Source organism: Poecilia mexicana, unplaced genomic scaffold (genome assembly GCF_051168715.1).
Source record: "Poecilia mexicana isolate PSO_F unplaced genomic scaffold, ASM5116871v1 scaffold_14, whole genome shotgun sequence".
NCBI lineage: Eukaryota > Metazoa > Chordata > Actinopteri > Cyprinodontiformes > Poeciliidae > Poecilia > Poecilia mexicana.
Genome location: NW_028263383.1, coordinates 14,899,875 through 14,914,708, shown reverse-complemented (window position 1 = coordinate 14,914,708; position 14,834 = coordinate 14,899,875). Strand labels below are relative to the sequence as shown.

At 40.3% G+C, this 14,834-nt stretch overlaps 1 protein-coding gene across 1 annotated transcript in view; it reads right to left on the bottom strand.

Moving 5' to 3' along the window:
• Window positions 1–13,445, bottom strand: part of LOC106922708 (gamma-aminobutyric acid receptor subunit alpha-3-like) — a 31,690-nt gene extending 18,245 nt beyond the window's left edge. The window contains exons 1-3 of the mRNA XM_088012614.1: window positions 13,438–13,445; window positions 12,344–12,465; window positions 5,425–5,492 (exon numbers count right to left, since the gene is read on the bottom strand). Coding sequence (XP_087868740.1) covers window positions 5,425–5,492; window positions 12,344–12,465; window positions 13,438–13,445 — 198 coding nt within the window. The remainder of the gene's footprint in view (window positions 1–5,424; window positions 5,493–12,343; window positions 12,466–13,437) is intronic.
• Between the last annotated feature and the right edge of the window lie 1,389 nt (window positions 13,446–14,834).

The window sequence follows — 14,834 nt, the reverse complement described above, 5'->3', positions numbered from 1 at the left end:
ACTTGTTTGTAATCGTACATAAATCTCACTCAGACATCGGAGGAAACTATTACTTTCATTGTGGACGATAAAAACTAAACAAATCCAGCCCTACATTAACTTGTGTATTGCATGGAAAAGGGCGTAATTGGGCTTACCAGCCTTTGAACAAGGACAACATGATTGATACGGAAACCTGGAGTTCACCTCCAAATGCAAGTGGCACAAATATCCATCTCCTCGGCAAACACCTGGAGCGGAGCAGGGATCCCGAACTTTGGGCACACAAACGTGTCGTGAGCGTCTCATTCCTCAGGGGGTGTCTGCACCCAGAGAACGCCGCGCACACCTGGGGAGATCAGGCCATCGCCGACATCTTGTCAAAACAAGCCGCAGCGCGGCGCACGTGACAACCTGAAGCGCTTCATATCAGCGAGGGCCTGTCAAAGCCCACCGCGAGACAGGTGCATGTGCTGCGACGCTGCACGCATGCGAATGAGACGCGACTCTGCAGGCTTGCAGACGATGAAGAGAAACACGTTCAGCTTTTTTTTCTTTTTTTCTTTACCAAAGAGTGAGATGTAGGTGTAAAAACGTGGATGTTTTTGTCCAAGAAAGCCAAATAGTAAAACGCAGCTTCTGTTTGCAATATGGGACACTAAAGGAAGACGTGGTATATTGAAGCCAGAGTAAAGACTCGATGAGAGGCCCCAGGGCTGAGAGAAGAGCAGACATTTCTGGGACACTTGATGTTACAGTGAGGGGTAATTGAACCGCTGGATGTATACGACATAAAAGTTTGACACGCCGAGGGTATAGAGTGTGCACTGTCTAGGAACATCTCAGCTTTAATGTTCTCTTCCAGTGCTGCAGATTTTTAAAGGCCACGCTAGCAGCATGACTCCCGGGATGCGAACATCCCCCAGCTCCATCCTTTGGGCCACAATGAATAATCCTGAAAGGATCACCATTAAAATCTGATGTGCGCGCCTTTTTCGACTCTGGTTTTCTTCTGACTCTCTTCTGTCGTCTACAACACGTTGCACCATATTGCGAATTGTCTCGCTTTCCCTCCTCTGATACTGCGGCTGCGCTTAATTTCAGTGTATCTTCACGAATCAGAATTGCAACGAATTTGCATAACATATGCACGCACTCTTTCTAAAAGCCTCCGATCGTCCTCTGAAATACAGTTTGGATTGTCCATTTTCTCTCTCCGTTCAGCTGATCGACAAAAAGCCTTTGCGTCCCGGAACAGAGCGGCAATCTGTGCCGCTTCCTACTCAGGCGCTGCACCGGTCCACGTTCATATAGCCTGATCTAGAAAACACATTAACATGCCCCGTCCCCGACCCACTGTAGATATGCTCTGAGTAGGAGGTTTTTCCCCTAGGCACATTGGTTTTTATCCCCCCTCCCCCCGATATGTACCAATAAACATGATCCAACTCGTGCGGCAGTCTTTTTAAATTAATCTCTGCAAAAGTCTTATGCAGAAGGAGACCAACTGGTTTGTAGACAGTTACTGATGTCAGTGTTTCAAGTCTCTTCAAGTCTGAGGACAAGACCTACTTTTTGGTGCTACTTTTAGTGCATAACCACCGACTTCGCCTTACCTTCCCTTATTTAACTGACCCAAGAGGTCATGCAATCCCATGCAACAGCCTCGGATTTAACTGCTAGAAAGGACAAATAAAAACAAATTCAGTGGGAGGAATTGTTAGAGAGCAAGAGCAAAGAGAAAAACATTTTCTTATTTGTTAGATTCTTGTGTGTTTTTCTTGATTGCATCATGACCAGGAGCATCAATACACGACGCGTCTGAACTGTTGTTTTCCCAGAGTGGAGTAATTATGATGAAATTATGATAAATGATTTTAAATATAACAATGTGCACAATTTGTGGTGGGATTTTCAAAAATATCAACGTATACACAGCCATTAATTAACTTGGTAAAATGTTTCTTGGAAAGTTGCACAAAATGTAAAAGTGTGTGAAAATCTTCAAAACAATTTTCACAAAAAATATATTTTTTTGAATACATAAACTGATATATATTGCAGGGTATTTATAAGGAACGATAACAGACAGAAACATGATACTAAATCTAAAGTTAGTTTAGCACACATGGGATTAAATCACACCTTAACACCTACTTTATAAAAAAAACATCACAAAGCAGACGTTGTGTGTGTGTGCGCGTGTGTTTGAGTGCAGCTCTCGTTTTGCCTTTGACGACCGACGGGATGTACCTGCACCGACCTCGCTATCTTTTTTATCTGGCCAAAACATTATCACAAGTGAGACTCTGTGTCCCAAGCTGCTTCCACTTGATTCATGTTCCTGCCAAGTGAAGCATGTGGAAAAAATTAATAAATAAAAAACTGTAGATCCATAACTGAGCTTTGAGAGACCCCAAAGGTGATATGTCCTGAAAAAGATAAAGGACTGTCTATTAAAATAACGCAAGTGAGCCAACATCCTCTCACAAAGCAAGTTGGGAATAGAGTGGTTCACATATCGAGTCTTCACAGCGGCTCAAACCGAGGATTCCTGTAATGAGGACAGATAAAAATATGACACAACACTCCTGGATGAAGCACCGTTTCACTTCAAGTTAGATGTTCTTTACTTTTTTCTGTAAGGAATGTGTATGATGTGGCCAAAAAATGCTGCAGGAGGATTGCAAATGTCTTTTTAGAGTGTTATTTTTCAGGAGGGAATAAATAAAACCAAATTATTATAAGCTGAGAGAGTATTTTTTTTATTATAGAAGAGAATCCCGAAAGATAGAACTAGTGTCTGCAGATTTCCACATAAATAAATTCCTCAGATACGGTAATAAATAGCTACGTTATTTGCTAATAATATGCCAGTTGTTGTCTTGGTCATGTGCAAATATTAAAAGCTACAACCAATCATTGCTTAGTTTACAGATGGTTTGTATTTAATACATGAATACAGGTAAGAAGTGCACCAAGTGCTACATCACAGCAGCAAGGAATGCTTCCTGTCAGATTAAGTGTTATCCAGTGGCAGGTCGTACGTAGAATAAATAAGATGTCGTAAAGTTGTGTACTCCAACGAGCTGCCTGATTCTGGACAGATGCTCCAGCCAGATAATTTGTTCAAAACTCAGCCCTGAGAGAGAGAGAGATTCATAAGACACTTTCAGGAACGAAATTCCACAGAAAAAAAAAATCTAACAGTTTAGGTAAAATAAAAAATAAGGAAATCTGTAAGAGACATTTTTTTTTGAGTAATTGAACATAATTCTTTGGAAAGTCAAATCATGTGTTTTGCTGCACTGCACTTTCATTTTGTTTTTCAACAGTTTTTACCCCCCCCCCCCCCCCACTGTTTTTAGTTTTCTACGTTTCTGGTCGTGTTCTTAAAGCATGTTTTTATCAACTCATATTTTGTATAGTGACTGTTTACTGAAATTGAGTGTGTAGGATTCAGTGACGTTACCATGAGGCCACAAAAGCATTCTGGGAATTAGGATTTTTATTATCAAACAGATTATTTTGCCATCTGTTCAAAAGCCAAGTGTGGACGTGGGTAAATCTTCATTGGCGCAGACAGAGAATCTGCATAATGCAGCATGAGAGTAACATTTTCTGTACGTATGTGTCTCTGAATTGTGACTGAGACCTGGATGAGTTGCTAATCAAACATTGTGACAAATGAAGTTGATGGTAAAGTGTCATTGTTCCAATCCTCTGTCTCGGTCTGCACTATTCAAACACAAAGCATAAAGAAGAATCGAGTGCCTCCTACAACTACAGCCATGTTTTATTTGCTTCTGTTCTCCCAGTCTTTACAGTCTTTGGTTGGGAGGAAGTGAGGCAGATGTTGAGTAACCCATTAAAACGCCTCTGCTTCTGTTGTGCTCTCCAGCATGGAGAACAACAGTGTGTACGCGCAAATTGGGCCTCTGTGTCATTATTTTTAATAATCGCCTTATCTCCAGTCTACAAATGCCGCTTAAAAAAAGAAACAAAATTTCATTCTGGAAAGCATTTTTACAAATCCCAGCGTGGAAAAGCTCTTTGTGTGGACGAGAAATGGAAACAGAGCAGAAGGTTTCCATTTTGTGAAACATGCCTATTAGTGAAGACGGGGTCTCGCCCTGGTGTGGATGTCCTGAAATGAAGATCACCTGGCTGCATGACGTAAGCATCCACAGAATGGAGTAAGAGAGATGCACTGACTCAGTGTGGCGAAGCTCAGCTAAGCTAGATTTTTTAACAACCTTGCCCTAGCATAACGTTACGTAAGCTGGCATAAAGCAAATGTGGTCAATTTTAACGATAACACAAAACGACAGCCACGGTGGTGTTAACATAAGCCAGCGAGATCCTCAGGAGATCCTTCCTGGCTCGTGGAAATCACAGTCTGACAGCGTGAACATGACCTGCTCCAAGGAAACCAAGAGTTGAACCATTGTACATGAACGAGCTGTGCAGTGAAACCACAATGCTCCTATCTCGCTGTGTCACTCAGGCTGACAGAGCAGCTCAGAAGCAGGCAAAAGAAACAACCTGAAGCTCTCAGTGGGCAATTAGAGCTGCATGATCAAATGTGTCAAAAGCTGCAGGAGGTCCCAAGATTAAACAGAGGTCATCCGCGCTGGCTTGAACGGAGCTTTTGACTCTATTACACATGCAGCAGCACAACTGTCATCATTTAAAGATAAAAAAAAAAAAAAAAAAAAAAAAAAAAAAAAAGAAATGGCAAAAGAAGGGGAAAGGTTGTTTTTTTTATTTTTTTGAGGAACTTTGTGTCAAACGTCTGGTCCGCTTTAATCAAACTCTTAGTTCGTTGGTCTAGAAAGTCCGTCTCGTTTGGGAAGGTGCGAACGCGCAATCGCACTGCGATGCAGACCAAAGAAGGGAACTCTGGTCCGGCTTAAATCTCAGGTCTCTGTTCGGTTCAACTGAACTGAAAGCAGGAAAGCAAACTGTAACGTGTGGCATTCTGGGTAAATGCAGCCTAAACAAACATGTGAGTCTAGCGATAGCGTCAGAAACGAAATCCTACAACCGCTAAAATCTAACGCCACTCCACTTTTATTTACATTTTGAGAAGAACTAAGCTGCGTTCAGTGTTCTTCTTCAGAGGTTTTTTTTTTGTTTTGTCATTTCCTTCAGGGGTTCTTGGTGCAGCGCCACCACAGGCGAGGAGAGGAACAGGTTTTTCAAACGCTCTGGATCGTTTGACACAATGCAGTGTGAAAACGAACAGCACCAGCTGAAAATGTAACAAATGTTGCAAATTTGGTCCCCTATTGAATAAAATCTTCTGGACTATGAGATGGGAAAACACCCTTAAACTTCACTGCATTAGCATGTTTTAGAAACATGCTTTCCCATACAAGCTAAATGGGGAATTTCCTTTAATTTCTCCATTTACAGTTGACAGAAGAAGAATGAAACACTCACCATGTCTGTGTCCGACACCGGCCCAAAACTCGTCACATAGATGTTTGTCCTCACTTCTGTCACGCTCTCTGAGAAAAGAGAAGAAAACAGACGTTCAGGTTTTAAAAATAAAGATTCCTCGCAGCACGAATGAATCATGTCCAGCTCTGGTTAAGTTTGCCTAAAGCTGGCAAAAATAGCTATTTGAATATTTATTTGAATGAATGTATTGTTTTCGTTCGCTGCGTGCTGAAAATGAGTTTGCTGCTAAAACGCCGGAACAATATTTAAGTCAGCAATGGCACTATGGAGAGCCTGATAATACTGTATTCTAACAAAAGCAAAGAGTTTACCGTAAATGAAAAAACTGGTCATGTTGTAATCTTCACAAATCATTGCAATGCCTCAGATAGTCGGCAAAAACAAACTCTCAAATCATTTCTATAGGATTAACGTATAATTTATCTGAAGTAATAAGGGTCTCAAAACCTTGAAACCAACAAAAAGGGTCTTCCAAATAGCTTCTATTTCAAAATGAAAGAACAGCTCATTAACATTATAAAGATATTTCACAGGCTTTTACATGTCTGCTGGTGAAGTTACAGACAAAAGTCTGTGAGAAAAAAAAATCTCCTTAATCTCTCCAAGACAACTGGACCCACCATGTTTACTTCCTGGTTACTCAGTACGATTGATGAGCGTTTGTGTCTGACTGCATCCTGGTTGATCCTCAGTCTAAGACGTGAGTTTTGCTCTTTGCTTCTTTTGGTGCTGGAAACAAGAGTGTGGAGATCCAGAGATCTCTATAAATATGTTTAGCACTTAAAAGCATCGCGCTATTTTTAAGCAATAATCTGGGGCCTTAGCAGACTTTGACTTATGTATGTAATATTGGCTCACACGGTGCAGAAAGGCAGAGGAAGGCTGTGCGAAGCCTACTGAGTTATCACTGTAAGTATGCTCTGTGAATACTTTGGGTATTTCTCTGCAGCTTAATCCATGGATTCAAAGTGTCTTTGTTCCTAATCTTGTCCGATCCATATCTTTCTTGTTAAGCTACACTCTGCAAGTTTCGGAACATAATGTTGGCTTAATAGTATCGCAGATTTGCTCGAACGTATCCTCCAGTGGTGCTAAACAGCATTGGTTATAACAATCCCAAGACTTGGCAGAAAAGGGTTTATATATATATAAATATATATGTATACCCTGACCTCAATTCAGATGCAAGATGTTGCTTTGAGCGACTTCTCAGGCTGCTGTTGAGTAAAACGACCATTTGTGTGACTGAAGCTCATCCACCAAAGCATTAAAAAAAAAAAAACCCGCTCTGGGCTACGCTGCAGTTGACATCTTTGGAAAGAAGACATCCCTCTTGACCCAAATTAATTTGAGCTAGCTTGCCCCAAAAACATTTAGCAGTACCTAAGGGACTGGTGATTCAGGAAGCGAATGCAGCTGCTCGACGTCTGGCTTGTGTCAGAGCGTATTCTTTGTTCAGCTTTTTGCACATCTTTTCACTCATGTTGTTCTGACTGGAGAACTTTTTCTCTGTCTTGAGTCACTTTTTAAATTTTTTTTTAAAGACATAACAGCAATTTTGCATGTTGTGTTAATACACGACATTTTTCACTTATTTTATCGGGTTCGTGTTAAAGGGGCACAGTGGCCTTTCTGCAAGAAGTTCCTATTTATTCGTTGTGAAAGGATTTTCAAAGATAAATATTTTGTTGCATCCACTTCCCTGTTACACTTTTCTTTGCGTGTTACTTCATCGCAGCAACAAAAAGCCTCCAGTCCCAGTATGATCCGTTGAGTATTACAAACATGAAAACGTTCTAGGTGTATGAATGCTTCTGTAAAGTAGAGTGAATTTATGTGATGGTGGCGTTGTGGTCTGATGAATTTCAATGGATGGCACTAACGTATTTGCTAAAATTGACTAAATCTTTAGCAGATTTAAACATAATTCAGTTTTGCCTCAAAACTTTCATGTCTCTAAATTAAAAAAAAAAAAAAAAAACTGCTGAAATTTTAATTATTTTTAATTGTCATCACCCTGACTCCAAATCTATGTAGAGATTCATCACCAAAAGAAAAGCTCAGCTCAGAATTAAATCTGACTGAATGTCTGTGGAGATCAGACGCTCTCACATATTTTCTGAAAGGTATTCAGTACGTGGGATGTTAACAGACTTCTCCCTCGCTTAATGAATGACTGAATTAAACGAGAATTAGTTCTCACAAATAATTAGTCCGAAGGTCTGAACTCTTATGCAACCGGGCTTCTGACAGACTTGGTCATTTTTTGTTTTTTTTTAGACGTTGCGCCAAAGATCGAATGAATGATTCGCCAAGGCTTTCTATTTTACAGCGCAAGAACATTTTAACAGGGAGAATTTTATACTCTCTGCAAATGACCCAGCAGCGAAGGACCCCCCCCCCCCCCCCCCCCCCGAGCATTTAATAATTCCTCTAAACGCAGCGTTAAGTAGGGCATGCGATAAGAATCACGACAGTCAAAAAGTCGCCCTCTTCGGTGTGGGCTGAATCAGCTCCTCTGGGGCAATCATGCCAAGCAGGCTCTTGGGCCACTGGCGAGACAAATTGCTGTTCCCAGTGGAGCAGCAACAACTAGAGATAGATGAACCCTTTCTCCAGAAGTGAATGGATCCTCAGCTCTCGCTGTGTCCCAGATCTGAGCGACCACCCACAGGTAAGTCTCTAATCCTTTAGCAAAGGGCCCCACTGTGAGGAAAGATCCACCGCCACATTAATCATTTCTGCAACACAAATGGCTCTTCCAAATATGTGATTATCGCAACACAAAGTCAGCAGTTTGCATGGCAGGTTTAGGCAGTAGCAGAACAAGTCGCCCTCTTTCTGTTTGTGCCGGGGCTGAACAACAGAGGCAGACGCTCCCGAGAACTAAATGAGATTGCGTTTTCTAGTTTTATTTCGAAGAACCTACGACAGACAAAAACTCTGGACAGACAGCAGCTAAACTAACCTGTAGATATTCTCTCTTTTGTTTCAGACAAAAGCTCATTTAAATTATGCGTCGGGGTCCTCACAGAGAAATGTCACTTGTAGATTCATTCACGCTATTTTAGTTTGAAAATATGTTTTAGTGTTCTTCATTGGACACTGCGTGTCTGAGTGTTTCTAAGTATCAAGGTCCCTTAAGACACGAATAAATATTCAATCACACGTGGTAAGGATATGTAAAAATTAGCAGTTTTTGATATAAGCACAATTATTTAGCGGGGAAAAAGAAATTATTGTTTTCTGCCAGTGAGATTATAATTTACTGTGGAATAAATACCAAAACCAAAATATGTTCCTTAAAGTAATACTTTATTTTAATTCTAGAAAATCCAATGAATAAATGTATTAAACCTAAAGGTTGAATTTCCTTTTTTTTTTTTTTTTTTTTTTTACTTTTAGGTTTTCCCCATGGGTGCCAACAAAAGTGGCTCCAGACCGAAGAATAAAATGACTTTAATAAAAAGGAAAAAACAAAATCAGCCTTAACATTTATAGATTTGTTCCATTAACTCTGCTTATTTCCCAAAAAAAAAAAAAAAAAAAAAAGACATCAGGTGAGAACAAATCATTCACGCAATTCTAGTGAGAAATGGTAACGACCTGCACGTTCACAGAGACCAGGTTATGCAGCCTGGTGCCGGTAAACCCCCCCAGACAGGGTTGAGTAACAAGCAGCCGAGCAGAAATGGACATTCCAGCTGGCTGGTCGAGAAATAATGAAGCCCGCTTGATGAGCATGTGGGCTCACTGTTATGCAGTATGTTGTCCCCGGAGGGATGAATATTTGGATCAAATGGCCTCAATTAGTGGGATTTTCACTGACATATATGCTTATTTGCCATTTGGGCGCGACTGAAGAAAGACTTTCACCCAGAGGGAAATAAATTTCCACAGTGGAGCTGCGCAGAGAGTGGCCTGACCTCATCACGGGCCGGCGAGGCGTCTCTGCCGGATAGAGGGAGACGCTTCAGATTGATGGGAAGCAAAAAAAAAACAAGATGAGAAACTATTTTTGTCGTTGTTGTAGTAGAACCAAAAATTAAATGGATCTTTATGGAAGACAGAAGTTAAGCGTTTCAACGTACAATCAAAAATGCTGCGTTTGGGGGGAAAACTAACACCGAGCATCACCCTCTGTACGCCATACCGACGGGAAACATAGTAGTGGCAGCATCATGCTGTGCTGGTTGTTCTTCTTTAGCTGGGTCAGTGAGAACAAAATATAGGATGATACTGAAAAATTAAGAATCCAGACTTAGTAAGACGACCAGAGCTCAAAGGGAACGGGTTTAGAGCAAAGCATGTTTATGTTTTAGAAAGATCTAGTTAAAGTCCACATTTGAGAATGTGTACAAATGCATGCCATACCATGGTCGACCTGCAGCTTAGGCAGTATAAACAAATGTTAAAGGTGTCATAAAAGGGGGGAAAAAAACAGCAAAACATTAAAAAAACAAAAACTAATCGATAATAATATGATTTCCTAATACAAAGCATTGTGCACTAATTCAAAAAAAAAAAAAAAAAATTCAATACTCCATCTAAAATGAATCAAACGTTGCTTAGCTCTCAAACACACACACACATGGTCAAATGCCCATGGTCAAGGCGACACATTTTGTTTGCATTGGGCTGCAACTGTGCCAGAACATTTACAAACTAAATAAGTAAAAACATTGCCTTCAAACAACACAACTTACAAAGATTAGACAACAAAATGCAGCACTCAGTGCACCAGCGTTGCTCGTCGTCGTAGTTTATTACATCGCTTTCATGCCAGTGCCATTTGTTGTCTTTTTAGGCCGAGCCAAATTTTCCTTCTTCCAAAAAAAATTGGATCCAGAATCAGAAATGCTTTGATGCAAGTTCTGCTGATTTCATTGCATTTTTTTTAAACTGTGGCAATATTGTGAATATTACGCAATACTGCAAAACCTACCAGAGAATAAGGTAGGTTATTCTCTGGCAGAGAATAACCTACCATGCCAACGCAAAGCATGCGTTGGCATGCTTTGCAAAATTGCAAAGCATGCAATTTTGCATGCTTTGCAAAATTGCCAAATTTTGCAAAGCATGCCAACGCCAGGCCAGAACTGTCGACCTTTCTGATTTTTATTCATAAAGACTTATTTCATATTATTTGATTACAATATTATATTGTTATTTTAGATCTTACACTGTCTGATTTTTACTACGCTAGTTTGATTTGCTTAATTTACTAGTTGAGCAGTGAGCCTAAAAACGCGGCTGTAACGCTCACCATGTGAAATCCATGAGTGCTAAACTGGATTTCGGAGCGGCCTCATTCTTTTAAACAATTCATGAAAAGTTACAAAAAGGGTTGTGACCATTTCTTTTGGGATTTGTGTAAACAATCACACTATAGAGCTATAAACAGGCACAAATAAACACATGTTTCCAGGGACATAAAAATAGATGCGTCATAGAAGTTTTTCCTGCTGTAACACAGACAGACGGTGTGGTGAAAATTGAAAGTCCCGTTTGGACTCTGCGTGTGCCTGTGTGCAGCACGGGAGATCACGTTGAAGCCGCCTGAGGCTTTAAAGTACCTTCAAACCTATATAACCTTCATAAGCTTTGCCAAGCTCGGCTGCAGTATCTGCAGCGAGAGCAACACGCCAACCTCAACTTACTTCCTCTTGTTTTAAGGACATCGGCGTTCACATGAAGCTGACCTTGAGAGTCCAACTGTGTTTTCCTCCCCTGTTGCCACTGCAACTGATTTTCTTTCTTTTTTTTATTTTTATTTTTTAACTAAAATGAATGGAATTAAATTATAATGAATCAGTTTGAAATGCATGAAACCATCTAAATCACGGGTGTCCAAAGTGTGGCCGAGGGGCCATTTGCCGACCCCGGACTGATTTTGTCCATCCCCTGATTTTGAAACTTAGCCCTGGAGGTTGATGCTGATGGAAACTTTTATATTTGCAAAGTAACCACATAGTTTTGCATTCTTTTGCAAGAACAAACTGACTTTTTATTTTTATTTATTTATTTAGCCATTTTCTTTTAATGAACACCTGAAAAATATTTATGTCACTACGACAAACCCACAACACTCTTTGTGTTTGCTCTACAGTAGTTTACACATCTCTTTCTACAAAAAAATTCTAACTACTTTGTTTGTTTAGTAAAACTATTTAGGGTTGAAATTATCTAATTAATTCTGATTAATCAATTATTGAAGTCATTGTCAGAAAATTTAGTAGTCGATTTAATCATTAACTTGAGTGTAGATTCTCCAAAAAAGGCCATTTCCTGAAAGAACAGCTCAAATACTGTTAGACCAAAAATGTACACACATTGCATTTAATTTCATATTTTTAAAAGGAATTACATGTGTCATATAATGTTTTTCTAATTTAATTTAATTTAAAAATCGGCAGAATGTGGTTTGTTTTTAACGGATAAATTGATTAATCATTTAAAAAAATAGATTAATTGATTACTAAAATAATTGTTGGTCGTAGCTTTAAACTACTACATTGTTGAGTAGATAAAACAATATGAGGGTTTTTTTTTAAATAAATTTTTACTTGAAATATTTCTTTCCTTTTTGCCCCACGAGTCCATTTGACTTGACATTTTTAGTCCAAATGCCAAAAAAAAACAAAAAACAAAGACCCGGTGAAGAAGAGCAACTTTTAAAACACCCCACAGTGCATTTACATACATCGCTAATATTCTTTAGGACAGCGATAAATGAAGAGTAACATCTCAGACGCCACAAACTAAACGTACATGAATGTGCATCACCCTGGCGAGCAACACGATTTATCTTCATGCTCGTTTCTCATTCTGCAGCCGTCAACATCGAGCCTGAAAACACCGCCTGCGTGCGATTTATCGAACAAATATCATCGCTTACCTCCGAGCCCGGGACGTAGCCTGTTGTCGTACCCATCCAACAGCCTGTCGAGGATCCGGGTGAAAATGGTAATGTTATCTTTGCTGTCATCAGGCAGCGGCTCTCTGTGTCCAACGACTGCCCTGCAGGGGGGAGTCAGAAAAGTGAAGCATGTAACAATTATCAACGAGGACAGAAATCTGGAGTTTTAGTCTTTGGTTTGATGGGAAGTGACGCAGCCACGCCACATTCTCACAGCGCAGCTTTCTGTTTCGAGGCCGTGCAGACTGAACAACCACCATGTGAACAAACGGCATCTATTTATTCACATATTCTGGGTAGAGATTGGTTAGGATGTTTTTTGTATGTCGCTGAGAATATCTTAGATCAACGATTTTCCCGCCGGCGTTAATCAATATTTGATTATCGTTGCCTTTTTGTTTATGTAATGTTTTCACAGGCTGGAGCTCGTGGTGAGGAAATGCTTCATAAAAAAAAAGAAAAATCAAGACAGTTTTTTCATTAGAATATGTTTTGATCTAAGCCCTCTGATTGTGTATATAGTGTTTTAATTTCCAAGGAGAAGGTGAAGCGTTTTTTCAAAGTTTCTTTTTTTTTTTTTTTTTTTTTAACTTTATCTCCTGCTTCCCTGTCCAAGCAGAAGAGAAGCATCTCCACCACATTCACTTCCATACCTCTCTCATTTTGGTCATTTTGGACCTGATGTTTTCCCCAGGACGTCTTCCAGGTGACACACCAGACCTGCTTCCAGTCGCCACCTGTCAGGTTCAAGGTGATCCAACTCTGGGCCTCAAGAGCAAACACTCTGCTTAGTTTAGGAGCGTCTCTGGCCCAACAAAGCAAATTCAAATGAGTCATTATCGTCGGGTACTGGATCAGAACCAAAGTATACTGAAATCGGCTGTTTTACAACTTTTTCAGAAAATAATCTGCAATTAAAATAAGTAATTTCCTGTAATATTCAACAATAAACTGGTACATGATGGTTTTAAGTACAGGGGTGTGAAATTGTTTATTGGTAGGTACCAAACGGATTTAATGAAATGAAAAGCACTCATGTGGCGTTCGGTGCGATTTCCACCGTTTGCTTCCACCTGCACATCTCGGCAAAAACTAAATAAATAAATAAATAAATAAATAATTTCAGTCTCAACCTCTTCTTGCCACTCTTCTATCACAGCCAGAGGAGCGATGGTTTGTGCATGGCGGTTCTGTCCACACCCAGAACTTCTTCCGGCTTTTATTTTTGTCTTTCCAAATCACATCTTTCCTTCCTGCCGCTCTTCCGTAATAAAGTCCAGGTCTGAGCAGGGTTTTTTTTTTTATTAGCGAATCCATCACACTCCATAAACCACTCTTATTAATTTATATCGCACCAAATCTCCAGCAGAACAATAATGAGTTGAAATGAAAAGGCGAGTATAATGTAGGTGGAACGCTGATGACTTAATGAGTACCATCTTTAATTAAACCAAAATGCCCCAAGGAGCCGACCTATAATATCCCAGTAATCCTGGTGGAGAGCAGCTCCATGCGCCGCCGCTCTCTCCCAGACCCGGCTTTACGTCATCTCCTAACGAAGGAGCTTTAGAGAAGTTTAGGGATCGAAGAGCGGCCTATATACGTTTTCTCCATTCTGCAAAAGTGAACCGCCACTCACAACAAATCTGTCTTTTCCCGTCACGAAGGCTTTCTGTAACTTAACAAGCCCAATAATAACAGCTGAGAATCCACCCAAGCCGTAGCCATGCACACTCACCGGCTGCTGATCCTATTACTTACAGGCAGCGTCCATTGTAATCAGCTCAGCGTGTTCGAAATGACAACTGCGTTTCCCGTGGCGTCTGGGCAAGGACTTCAGCTGAAAAACGGTCTTTTGATTGATCGCTAAAAGATATTGACAGACGCAGTGCAAAAAAACAAAAACATGTACCATAATCAAACTTTAAGATTTTAAGTCCCCAAACAGACGACACACTCACACAAAACTAAACCGAGGTAAAATAAATGAGTTGGACAAAGTAGAAATAAGATACAACAAATAAAAATGCATGAAAACAAAAAAAGTGTTGGGATGCATCAATCGCAGATTAATGACTGAGGTTTGCAGACTTTCGTGTAAAGTAATAAGCAGTTTTTATCTGTACTAGTGGTGGAGGCAAACAATCTGTCCGGATGCAAGTCGTACCAATCGGTGTCATCAACTGATTTGGAGAATCACCTGATTGGAAGTCCCCTGAGCTGATGGCATGTTCCCAAACCATGGGAACACGCCATACATGCTTAGGTATGTTCCCAAACCATGGGAACACGCCATACATGCTTAGGTATGTTCCCAAACCATGGGAACACGCCATACATGCTTAGGTATGTTCCCAAACCATGGGAACACGCCATACATGCTTAGGTATGTTCCCAAACCATGGGAACACGCCATACATGCTTAGGTATGTTCCCAAACCATGGGAACACGCCATACATGCTTAGGTAT